General features: G+C 40.0%; 1 protein-coding gene across 5 annotated transcripts in view; it reads right to left on the bottom strand.

Annotated features, from left to right (window-relative positions):
- The window catches only part of ARHGEF25 (Rho guanine nucleotide exchange factor 25), a 189,784-nt gene that overhangs the window by 34,201 nt on the left and 142,093 nt on the right, over positions 1–13,490 (bottom strand). For all 5 annotated transcript variants that reach the window (XM_072134862.1, XM_072134861.1, XM_072134860.1 and 2 more), the window contains 2 exons: positions 12,838–13,151; positions 8,406–8,504 (listed from right to left, as the gene is read on the bottom strand). In XM_072134862.1, coding sequence (XP_071990963.1) covers positions 8,406–8,504; positions 12,838–13,151 — 413 coding nt within the window. The remainder of the gene's footprint in view (positions 1–8,405; positions 8,505–12,837; positions 13,152–13,490) is intronic.

Consider the following 13,490-nt stretch of genomic DNA (forward strand, 5'->3'; position numbering starts at 1 on the left):
AATCACCTGACTTAGGGCTCATTCATACAGGTGTTTCCATTGAGCATCTGTGGAAATCACTAGTTTGTGAATTAAGCTACAGTTTTAGCAGCCATAGAAGCTGCTATGGGGTCTGCAGTGTCACGGGGCCCCGTCATCCGAGCTGACAAATTAAAAAGTAGAGGATATTCACCGTTATATCCACCATTATTGCACATTGTACAGCATAATATGTATATAACATATATGTGATATATATATAAATCTGTGATGTGAATATGCTGTATGTGTATACGGTGTATAGTGGGGCACATTTACCTACCCGGCATTCACTAAGGTTATGCGGCCGATATCCACCAGGTGTCGCTGCTGCGCCGAGGTCCGCCGGAGTTCACCTTCTTCGTCCCGGTTCATGTAAGTACTGATCTTGCAACACAAATTCTTTTTCGAATTCGCGTTTTTTCCGAATCGAGTTGTCCGACAGCCACGCTCCCAATTTCTGTCGCGTGAAAGCCAGCGCTGATGCGCCACAATCCGATCGCGTGCGGCAAAATCCCTGTGCAATTTGGCGCAAATCGGAAATATTCTCGAAACCCGACGAAAGTGCGGCATTCAGACCCATAGTAAATGAGCCCCAGTGTGTGTATATACTGTTCGTGTGTATATATGCTGCACGTATATGCTCTATGTGTGTACATAAGTGTATAAGTGTGTGATTGTAACTTGCATGTGTTTGTATAAAAATATGTATATTTTTTAAGGAGGGGGCATTTTGAGGCCTGCTATGGGGATCTGCCTCTCCTAAGGAATTGAAAAAAATCTAATTGTTGTTTCCTCATAAATCTAAGTTTTGAATATTTTTTTACTCACAAATGGGTCAGAGTTTAATAACTCTGGCACAAATTCCTAAAACCAAAGTTTTTCTTTGACACCTTTCTTTGTAAATTTGGGCCCATGTCATCACGATGCTCCTGATACAGATCAATGTGGTTTCTTATTTGTTTTAGGATTATAGAAAAGAAAACAAACTGGGAAACTGGGAACAAATACCAGTGAGAACCTGACATTACATCTCCTGATATGATACTATAGGAAGAAGAAGACAGGGATAAGTGTTGTGTATTACTCAGTGCCCTTCTACGGAGAATAGTGAGTATAGATAAGGTAATTGCCTCTCAGCCCTATACATTATTGATCAGCACAAGAAATGCTGGCAGTGGAGACATTCTGGTAAAAGGGATCTGTCAATGTCATAATAGCTTTTCTTCAAATAAGTACAAGCAGGGGCTCAGGGGACTGAAGAGCTTGCTTTTCTAAAAACTCACAGCATATAGCTTCCAGGCCTGGCTGCTGCTTCACTACGTATCACTGAGTACTGTCATCATATTTACTAATGTGTGAGGCTCAGGACTACACTTACACTGCGTTCATACAATATACATACCAAGTCATTACATATTCCCTCCAAACAAGCATAGAAATGAAATACTAACCTGCTGTATCTATTTGGATGTCAGCTTGTGTAACCTAGCTGCAGAATTTGTAACAGATATTAAAGTACATCTATCAACAGGATGAAGGACTGCAAACCAAGCACACTGACATACTGGTGTGTGCCCCCTCAGCCAGGATCCAGTTTTCTTTAAAGGAAACCTTCATTTGATTTGATGCATTATGAAGCAAACCTTGAGAATGTTGTAGCTACACTGATGCAGGATCATATCTGGTTTACCTCTCTGCTGATTGGTTTTGCTGATAAAACAGATTTAACAATATGATAATGAAGCTCTGTTGCTTTTATGGCTCCTTCAGCACTTGGTTCAGTGCTTGTCCTAGCTCGTGAGTTTTTCTTTGCAGGAGAGAAGGATGCAATCACTGTTCTCCCTGCCAGACAGAATAATCAATTGCTGCACCATCCCCCAGCTGCTGTGTATGGGTGATCCTGCTCAGGTTGATTAGTCAAGTCTTGACTAACCTCCATTTGTAATTACAAGCTCACGTTTTTAATGTGTTTATGTCATAAGAACATAAGTTTATGTATATAAGAATAAACCAAAACTTTTTTTATTTCTTGTCTTAAAAAATTATACAGTTCATCCAAGGTCCTGAATGTTATAATTGTTTTTTCAGCAAAATCACTCAGTTCAGGGATTAACCAAGATATGATCCTGCATAAGTGTAACTACAGCATTCTCAATGTCTGTTTGCTTCATAATGCAACAAATCAAATGGTAGGTTTCCTTTAAGCTTCCTTTGTGCTTGTTTTTAAGAAAAAAGTCTTTAAATTATGCAAATGATTTAACACCTATGGAGACTGAGGCCCTCAGGCCTCATTTGCATAATTATAAAAGCATTAAAAAAAAGACAAGGCATAATAAGCGTAAAGAAGAGCGGATCCTGTCAGAGGGGGCACACACCAGTATGTCAGTGGGGTTTGTTTACAAACCTTGATCTTGGTGGTAAGTGGTCCCTATATAATATATAGATTTTGTTTATCCAATCCCTGGGGAACTGACCATTAGGACCCTAACCTGGGATTTGGGATAACAAGGAGATCATTGAAGGTCTAACTGTTTTGATCATCTATAAGTTAGAACGGGCCCCAGTAAACTGGAGAATGGGGGTCACATTCTCAATAAATTGTGGAGCAACAGGGTACGCTCCATTCAATAGTATGGAAGCGTCGAAAATTGCTGTGCAAAGTGCTAAGATATCACCGGTACTCACTTAAACAGTAAAATGGAGTGTCTAAGCTAGTGGAGTGCTGTGCTCATTAATTTTCAACATGCAATCAGCCATTAGTCAGAACAGGACTCCGTCCTCAGGACTGATAGAGGTCCAGTTCTTCTTCCAGGAGTTGGACCCTATCCAATCAGCTTGTTGTGTGTGGAACTTGCAACCCCCTTTATGCCCCCAGTGTAACCACTGAGATTTAATTTTAATGAAAAAGAATAAAAACAAGCAGTGGTTGTGTTTCAATATTGTTTTAGTGTAATTTTACCATAAAAAGAAATGTATGTATTTATATGAGGAAATATCCATGCCATCATCTGTAGATTAGGAATAGCATTTGACCATCGTACATATGTGACAGTTCTGAAAACATGAACACCCAGGAGCAACTGTGGTCAAAATCCTACATAGTTACCCTACAGTCAGACTGCTCAGAGTATGTAAAAGCAGACACTCCACGGTATTATGTCTCAGCTTGGGATCATAGTCTAAAGGTGATAGCAGCCAGCCAGAACTCGATGCTAGTAAAATAAGGATGTGACCCGTGTAAAAGTGGGTTATTTTAATGAGTATAAGTAGGGGGGAAGGGGGATTCTGTCTGTGGGATTAATCCGAGACAGACAGTCTGCCTAGAGGCCCTAGACCAAGCAGTGCAGCTTGCTGGCCTCGGACCTATGTTCTGAATTATTAATGTGGACATATTGCAGAACAATTCTGAGCAGCAGATGATCCACAGGTGTGAAGACATGCAGCGCCCCATGTCTAACAAGTAACACTCAATAGATGCTTTTAAGACGAAATCTCCCATTTAGATCCAAAATGATGGAAAAGGTATATCCCAATACAATCACCATGCATAACAGGCAGACAAATGTATTCTTCCCTTTCTAGTTGCATCTGTATCTGACAGAAATGAAAGTATATATATGTATATATATTTATATAATCCTTACAAATTCCTAATTCTGTTATCTTTATTGTTGTACTGCAGTCCATTGTATACTGTCATGTCACCTCTTTTGTGCTCAACACATTAAATATACATGACAGATAGATGCTGAATATGGAGCGTAACTGCAATAGTAGAACCATGTAAATTAGTCATGTTATATTGCGGGCTGTCATGGGATTACTATATATGGTTGTTGTCACACAAGCTGTAAAAGTCTCTCTGGAGCCATAGTGTGTGCCAGAAACCTGGGAGGCCAATTACAATGACAAGAAAATACACAGTGTTCAGACTGAAAACGTAGGCAAGAAACAGAAATGTAATACATAGAGTATAGCTAATCTACAAATTAATAATGTCCTGATCCCATAACAGATGGAGGAAAGTGCACTATATAGGACGCCATTTTAACCCGTTAACCTTCTTTTGAAGATGACACATTGCATATTCCACACATTTAGTGTACACCACTAGAGTTCATTCTGAAAAGGAGAGGTAAAGTCAAGGTGGGGATTTAACAATCTTTCTGTCCTACTACAAACAATTCCCAGCAGAGAGGTTGCTGCTCCAGCCAGTGGTCTTACATCCAGACACAACCCAGTAAACTCCTAGGCTGAGAGCTTACGTTTTTAAAGAGAGTCTGTCACCAGATCTAACCCATTAAGCTACTGCCCAGCTGGGGCTGTAAAGTCTGGGTCCGAAGGGAGTGGGGTGGCATTCAATATAAGAACATTTGCCCTGTGCCAAAACAGGAAGAATACAGTGGTATAGAGTACAGAGTAGGTAGTGTAGATGCTGTAGGTCAGCGGTGGCAAACCTATGGCACGGGTGCCAGAGGTGGCACTCAGAGTCATTTTTGTGGGCACTCAGGTTATCACCCCAGGAGAGTTTTCACCAGACAGGAACAAATCCACCAAATCTTTCTGCAGTCCCAGTCAACTTAAGAGAAGCCCTTGGTTTATCATGCTTGATTTTGATAGTAGATTTCCTTTAAAGGGAACCTGTCACCAAGACCCTCATTTTCACTGAAGACAGGTTGCATAAGCCCAATACAGCTGGATTGCAAAGATGTCCTTTTGCCTTTTCAGTGTATTTGCATTATAATATAGTTGTGTGTTTTAACTTACTTTGCACCCTGACAAAATCCTCTTCTGAGTCCCAGGTTTGTTTTGGTTTTAAATTAATAAAAAAAAAAAAAACATGTGCCTTGTCAGCGCTGCTCACTCACTCCTCAGTTCTCAGCCCTCACCTTTGTGATCCTGTACAACTCCTGCCTGCTGCTCCTTCACTCACACAGACACCAGTGGGGGAGGGAAGAGCTGTACAGGAGCACAAAGGTGGGGGCTTAGAGCTGAGGAGTGAGTAAGCAGCACAGCCATGATTTTATGAAATGCAATCAAACCAAAAAATACCTGGCACTCAGAGCAGAATTCTGTCAGGGTGCAAGGTAAGTTAAAACACGCAATTATATTGTAATGCAAATGCACAGAAAAGAAAGAAATGCATCTTTGCAATCTAGCTGTAATGGGCTTCTGCAACCTGTCTTTAGTGAAAATGAGGTCCCCAGTGACAGGTTCCCTTTAAGAGGTTTTCCTCTTTTCCTCTTAAACATTTTTTAAATGTCACAGACTAAGCTTAAGTTCCCAAGACTGCATGTTCACACCATGGATGGTTGAAGGAAAGGTCACTGGTCAAGCATAAAGCAAACCCAAGGAAGCTGCACATGAAATCAAACTTGTAAAATGCATAGTGTGACAATAACTACTCATCCATCACTGGAACAAATCTAATATGTAATCAAATAGGGAACAATCCTTATAATCAAAGCAAAAGTTAGGAATAAAAAACCTCCATTATAGAACAAACCCAGGCCACAGCAGCAGTAGAGCTCAGTCACACTGTATGCAATATGTCATCTTCAAATGAAGGTTTCCATAGTAACCCGCTAAGCAATGTTTTGCGATTGTGGATTCTTATGAGAATGAAAGGTAATTTGTTTGGAATATGAAATAAAGACAATTGGTAAATTAAGGAATTTTGCTAGTTTTTAAGAAGAGAATTCCTCATTAACTTTGTGGAGAGATAAATTGGTTTCAATTAGAAGTTAATTAAAAAAAGGAAAAAAAGGATATTGAGACAGGAGTTTCAGTCCTTAACACCCGTGTACCTTTGTAAGTGCAGGAGGGTCACAGGACCTGCTTGGGCCAATCCACAGTGCCCTCTGCAGGTTTCATGACCCACACCAATGCTAGGCATATGTGGCAAAAAATATAGCTTGGATGTGTGAATAAGGCTTTAAAATCATTTAAAACTCTATCAATGATTTATCTGATGATTTAAAACAAACCTGTCATATTTCACATATTTCACTTTAAATAAATGTTCCCATAGCCTTTCTAATACTATTTCCCAATCTGCTTTTAGAATTATCATTATTGGTTCCATTCACATTTAAAGATATTTAACATTTTATCTGGCTCCCTGCCAGAAAACTGCATGGAGGCATCTGTTACAGGGCTGTAATCATCATTATTATCTGCTCCCTTATCTTTTAGCTCTCTCCCACCCTCCCCCCTCCATCGTGCAGGAGTTAGCTGACCACATGCTCCAATGAAATCTCTGTCAGCTCAACTCTGCAGGAGGGAGGGGGAGGGAAGAAAGAAGGAGGAAGATCTAGTAGAGCAGATAATGCTGATGACAGCAGGGACTTCAACACCCTCTTCACTCTTCAGTTTTCTGGCAGGGAAGCAGGTATACTTTTCAAACTTTTCAACTTTTAAAAGTGAGCGGAAGCATTAATGTTCATTTATAAAAACAGATTGGAAATTAGTATTAAAAGGACTATGGGAATCTGTCATTAGGTGAAAACGTGTCAAATGATTCCCCAACATCATTACTACAGATGAGACCCTGAATAATGTTTCCACTCATTGGAAGCCCTAATGTTATTACTACCCCAGATAAGTTTGGGTTTAGGGCAGTCTATAATTCTTGTCTAGTGATATACTTTGGCTAAGATACAGTTACTGTATTGCCTTGCAAATTCAAGGAGTCCCGGGGTTCCTGAGATCATTTCATCTACAGTAGTAGTTCTTAATTCTTAGTTTTAATCACTTGAACTGACCTGAGCTGGTAATAATCCATCAGGGAAGGAGATCAATCATTAATTGGCCCCGATTACAGTGACAACATTGTATATTCAGATATATGGGGCAATACTGACACTGAAAGCTACTTTCAAGCTTTGATAGTGGATGCCAAATAGTTACTATGGGAAACTTGGCAAAAAATTGTTTAAAAATGTAATGTAAAATAAGATAGCTTTCCATGCATTATAAGCAAAAAAAACCCCAAATAATAAACTTGGCAACTTTCAATATGGTCACATAATCAGCATTAGCAAGAAAAGTATACACTGCTAACCTCCCTCTGTAATAAGACATGTTAGTGGCATGTATAAATCTATAAAAGGACATATGAAAATACCAAAATTGTGTTCACACCTTGACCACAGAATGACATTATGGTTATCTTGGCAGTTCTTGTGCTTACACTAAGTCCATATATATTTAGAAAAGCCTCTCCCATGATTATATACAGTTTTGTGTTCCTGCTCTTTCCTTTGTTATCATGTTTGTGTAGCAGTTGGTAAAGACACCAGCATTGTGCCCTAAGGCACACAAGCTCTGCGAGAATTAACTTTAATAACCCTGTTATATGATTCTGGTTATTAGCCTGTAAGTTCCTAGTGTGACTCTGATCTTGGTGCCAAATTTTAGTATTGCTATGACATAATACATACAAATGCCTGACGGGTCAGATGCAAAGGTGCTAGAAGTTGGAGAGACTCACTGACTGATTGGGGTGGCATCCCAGTTAGTGGCTAGTATTTTCAGGACCGGCTCCAGGTTTCAGAAAGGCCCCTGGGTGACAGAGCCTCAGTGGGCCCCTTTACAGTGAACTCATGTGGCAGAATTAAAAATTCAGAAACTAAAACAGTCTCCTGTTCCCTAAAATATTCCCTAGCTTATCATTCCAAACAGCCCTGTCATGGGTATTTTATATAAGCCCCATTCACCCCCATGGATTCCTAATGTACAGCCTTATGTGGGCCCCGCCTCTTGCCCAGGTATGCCCAGTGCTGGCGTCGGCCCTGAGTATTGTTAGCACAGAGGTCCTGGTTTTTATCTAGCTATATCTGCATGGAGTTTGTATGTTCTTATGTTTCTGTGGGTTTTTCTTCTAGGTTCTCCATTATACTCCAACACACTAAGCCCACACACAATTGGCAGCAATATTGGGCCACAAACAACGAACCTGTGTGTCATTGGTGTGAGGCATGACATTAGAAAAAGGACTACCCAAGCCGCAAACACGCATAAGAATAGGACCTTCCCCAAGATTTGCATACATACGGGGCCACTGAAAATACAGTCGTGTGAGAGCCCATGAAACACATGAGAAGTTTGAGCTACTTGGCCCAAAATAATTTCATATGTATGAGATCTTAAACTTTGAAGCTGATCTAGTGAGTTTTGGGGATGACCACCTTTAATGCAGCCAATTCCTTCTCATCTCCTCAGTCTCTATGTGTTATTTGTTTTTAGCCTTAGCTGTAAAATATAGTATAATCATATACACAAATACTTCATCAGTTTGCCACGGTAGCACAAAAATTACACTAAATACAGATTACCAGACTTTACTCTGTGTAACATAACTTAAGTATACCCAGGGTACCTACCTTATTATTGGGTTCTGTGGTGGCCCCTTGAAGCAAATCACACAAAAAGGATAAGTCGGGCAAGTTATGTTTGTTAGGATTTTCAAGCTCTTTCCATTCCTGCAACAGTAAATGAGAGACGAGATCCAAAGATTATTACATTATCTGCAAGGAAGTGTTAGTGGACTCGCTGCAGGCTATAGTTTGCAAGTAATATTCACATCACATGAGACTGGAAGACTGTGAAATAGAGACTGGAAGGCTTTGTGAAACTTAATAGACAATGGGGGTCTTTTATCATAAGGCGGCTCCTTGCGATAGTTCTATGTCTGTCTTTAGAGCTCCGCTGCCCACCAGATTTAATAAAGTGGCTTTTTAATAAATCTCTTAATAGTGTCTGCGATTGTCTGTGAAATAATCAGAAAATAATCGCAAGGAGAATAGAAAATCACAGCACCTCACATACACCAGGGTGGGTAATGGAGTGACTATGCAATGTTTTTGCAATTTAAAAAAAAAGTGCAAGTCATAAATCTGACTTTACAAGTGTTACGCGAGCCTGAGCCACTAATTCTGAGGAAAAGGGCCCTTGTGGTTTTTAATTAAAAAAATTGCAAAAACCGCTATTTTTAATAAAATTACGACAATTGCTTTATATGACTAAAAAAAATGTTAAAAAGAGCAATCCAACTAAATTTGTGCAGGTCACAGTTACATGATGAGGACAGTCAGCTTCTTCTATTGTAGACATGGAGACCTTGTTCTTGTGAAGGGAGACCGCACTCAAATTTAAGACACAATTTAACCATCATCAATATAATCCATTCTTATCCTGAGAAACATTTCTCCCCCCAGCCTGGGTGAATCACATGGTCGTGTGGAACTCAATGGGGCACATTTACTTATCCGGTCACCCGAGTTCACAGAAAGTGCATTGTCGGTCTATAATGCTGTGTGTGGCTATTCACTTAGATTGTGCGCCAGAAATCATCAATGTGTCACTTCCCCGCTCAGGTCCAACAGAATTCCCCATGTTTTTTGTGGTGGACCTTTAACATAGGGCGTGCGCCACAATTTGAAAGTTAAATACGGTGCTTGGTCCGAATCAGTCAGACCGCATGACGGCACGACCTCTAATTTGTGTCGCAGGGAAGACAGTGCAGCTGGACCAGCACAGACACTTCTTAAATACCTGTGCAAGCCATTTTAGCCATGAAGAATGTGCACAGTCCAACAAATGTGCACCGTGCGACCCTTAGTAAATTTGCCCCAATATGATAGATACTTACATTGCCATTCTCCTCCATGTATGCATTATAAATTAATTATGTATCACACACATTTGTGCATTTGTATGAATATTTGTTTCAATTGTTGGATACATATCCAATAATTGATATAAAAATACATAAAAATGTGCAAACAACGAGGCACATTTACTTACCTAGTTCCCGCGTGATCCCCGAGGTGCGTTGTCCGCTGGAATGCCCATCTTCCGCGATTCATTAAGATCGTAGTTCACCATTTTCCTCCTGGTGTATGTAAGTGCATGTCTTGCAACACACATTGACTTGTTAATTCCCGTGCGTTGTCTGAATCCGTCGGATCACCCCCCAATTTGTGTCGTGTGAAAGCCGACACGATTGCGACACAATCCGATCGCATGCGTCTCAATCCCCGAAAAACGTCGGAAAACCCGACGGAAATGCGGCCGATGTGACCCGATGTGACAATGTGTCATACATAATAAAAAAAGATCCCTCAAAAATATGAATTCCATGAAGGGGTTGTCCCAAAGGGGTCTTGTGATATGATATCACTGATAATGTGTTTGAGAAAGGCTCAGTTGGAGCCAAAACGTGGCATGTGTTGAGTTTGTGTTGGTGTGGTGATTATTTTTTCTTTACATAAATAACAAAAATCTAGTAAATAATGAAGGGTGTAGAAGACTTGAGACAATTGTCAGGTTCTTTATCCTGAATAGTAAATTCCTAAATGTTGGAGAAATAATTATCCCCATGACCCTTATACAGCTTAGCATGCATTGTTCCTTCAGACAGACAACCTAATCTATAGTGTCCTGCTCGTGAACTGGCCTGCGCCGGACCCCTAAGGCCTCATACTTTCAATACTCATTTGTGCTTTTTACAAGTCTGGGTTTTATCCTCTTGAACATTTGCTAATATCAGACAAGGTATTATACGGTCATCAGGCTAAGAGACAGAAATGCATCTCAAGCAAAGTGCTTATTGGCCTATTAAGAATGGATAAGGAGAAATGTATCCAACCTGTAAAAACCGAGAAAGCGCTAAAGCTGCAAAAGACTAGACTATTAATAACTGGATGGATTTATGCTACTGTATTATTAGGCGTCCAAGCAAGGCACAGAAAGATATTACAAGGACACGGATGGTTGAAAATAGGAAACAGTTCATTACCTTTTACCTTTACAACACAGACCTAGAGATATCATCGTGTATCTTTACACTAAAAAGAAAGTCTTTGAAGCTTGCTCATGAATTCACAAAATGTTTGCGCCATAATTGCGTTCAAGCTGCACTTGACCGTGCACCCAAAGGGGTGTGGTAGTGCATAGAAGGAGTTTGCGACAAATTTATTACTGAAAATCGACACAATTGTTTCACACGCTGTAAAATGTAAGTGGACCAAAAAGAAAAAGGTAAAAAAGGTGCAACTGTATCCACTGTATCCACACTTCCCGTAGCAGTGGCCATTGTGCCAGATAAATGAACACCATGCGCCAACCTGCACATTACAGAGGCAATCTGCTCTTAGGCAGTTTGCGCTACTTTTGATATATCATAGTCTTTACAGATTAATCTAAACCTTCCCCATTACAGAGAGGTCCCAGCTAATACTGTCCTAATCTTGCAACTTTGTACCAAGGCTCCAGCTGCAGGTACTCCGTTATGTCACTATGGACCTCCACTGTTGGATGATATGGTGCCATAACATTGACACAGACTGCAGGCTTTAACTAAGGAACTATTCACATATCTGTTGCAATTAGTTTTTTTTTATCCTCAAATCAGCATATTTGCATCAGCTTTACCACCAGTTGCGCTGACTTAAGGCACTTAGAGAACAACTGTAAAGTATCAAAACTTTTGGCTAACTCTGCACTAAGCTAAAATAAGCAGTTCTCTCATTTACACTCATTAACTATCTGCAGCAGTTTGCAAGCTAGCAGGGGTGTTACTTTGTCCCTCAGGCTGTCTTTGTTTTGTTGGTTGCCATTGGGATCCATATCTAAACGGTGGAGAGGAGGGTGGGTGAGTGTTGTTGCGTATGCTCCTTATCAGTAGCTGCCGGGTGCAGGGGAAGCATGCAAATAACTCTAGGACATTCAGTGATGTCATAAGCATGTGACTCCATGGTGTCCGAAGATTCATTACAATGCCTTACTTACTGCCACAATACACTTTATTAGACATCTGTTGTGGTGATTGTGACTGCAAACCTCTACCAGTCTTTATTATATTGTCCTTTCAGTTTTTGCGCCATCACATAGATTTTTCATTTTTATCATGTTATCATGTTTTGTCATTTATAGTACTGATTCATAAACTTATAACCTTTTATCAAAAGGTCATATGTAAAAATTGTATTAAAACAAAAAATAGGTCATAGGTTTCAAAGCCAAATATGTGAAAAGCCATGAAAATGCTAAGTATTGGTTAATTGAGGAAAAATGCCACATCAGTAATTGACATGAAGAAATAATAAATCTGCTCTCTAGTCACATAACAATGATATGAGAACATCTGACAGGAAGGGGCTCCAGTGGTACGCATCTCATCAGATAGCGAGAACATGAACCATAAAATAACATGAAATGTGGAAAATATTGGCTTTTAAGCTCCACATGTTCCATTATTTAGGAATAAAAACAGGAAATGGAAAAAAAGTATGAAGTAAAAGATAAAGTATGGCAGAATCAAGAAGGATGCATGCTGTTTTAGACGATGGCAGGTGAACTTCACTCTGCAGATAAATGATATATTATGGAAACGGTAGGGAACTCGGTCTTCTTAAAATACAGGAACAGTACTTGGTGTTACATTAATACAGCCTCTTCATAGTATCAACCGTGCATAGCCGGCTTTAATCTACCGGTGGTGAGTGTAGATAGATCTATGTGTGTATGAATATCAATGTGCTACATTTACACTGACATGTGCAGATAAAGGGAGATTATGACCTGATAAGAGATGGATTTGACGAGGTACACATAGCTATAAGTAGCGGTAAGGCCATAAACATCATAACTGCCATGGCCTTGTGCAGTAGAATTGTGCTGAGGACATTTCACTTAAGTTCTAGTAGTGCTATATTGTATAGTAGTACTAGTGTATAATCACTAGTGTTATACCCAATCCATCACTGTATTATTATGTTCCGTATAGTCCTCTTATAATACAAAATATCTCACCGGATCCTTGTCCTGGGTGAAGTCATCCATCTTCCTCAAAACCCCAAGATCAAAGCTTGCTCTACCTCCATCATCTGCACTTCTTCTCCGGCCAGGTACACCGCGTTTCGGCCTGCTTTCGACTTTCTTCTGACGCTGATCAAGGCGGCTGCCGCTGCTTAGTTTTCTCACTGGGTTTGTCAGCCATTTCTTTAGTGTGCTAACAGACCTCCTGGATCCAGGGGAACTAGGGGCAGAGCTAGTGGAGGGCTGAGGCTGAATGGAAGCCACCGATGCCGATATGCTGCCATCACTACCGGCGATAGAGTAGGATTCTGAGAATAGAAGAAAATATCCGCATAAGTCTTCATTCATAACACACACTACATCTCGTGCAAAGCTGTGGTCTATAAATAAATAAGTCCTTTCAATTACTTAGTTTCATGACTGTGTGAAAAAAAAGCCTTGGAAAGGAAAATTTATTGATAAAATGTTTATGTTTTCACTATTAAACAGACACATTTCAAAAGCAAAGAAAAATATGGCACAGTTGGCCGACTAAAGTGTTACACAACCAATCAAAATATTGGAGATATTTTACTACCAGCGCAAGGCTTGCAGATCGTGACAGCTGCAGACATGTATTTATAGAACATACATCTTCTTGAAAAAAA

This window comes from Engystomops pustulosus, chromosome 2, assembly GCF_040894005.1.
Source record: "Engystomops pustulosus chromosome 2, aEngPut4.maternal, whole genome shotgun sequence".
Lineage (NCBI taxonomy): Eukaryota > Metazoa > Chordata > Amphibia > Anura > Leptodactylidae > Engystomops > Engystomops pustulosus.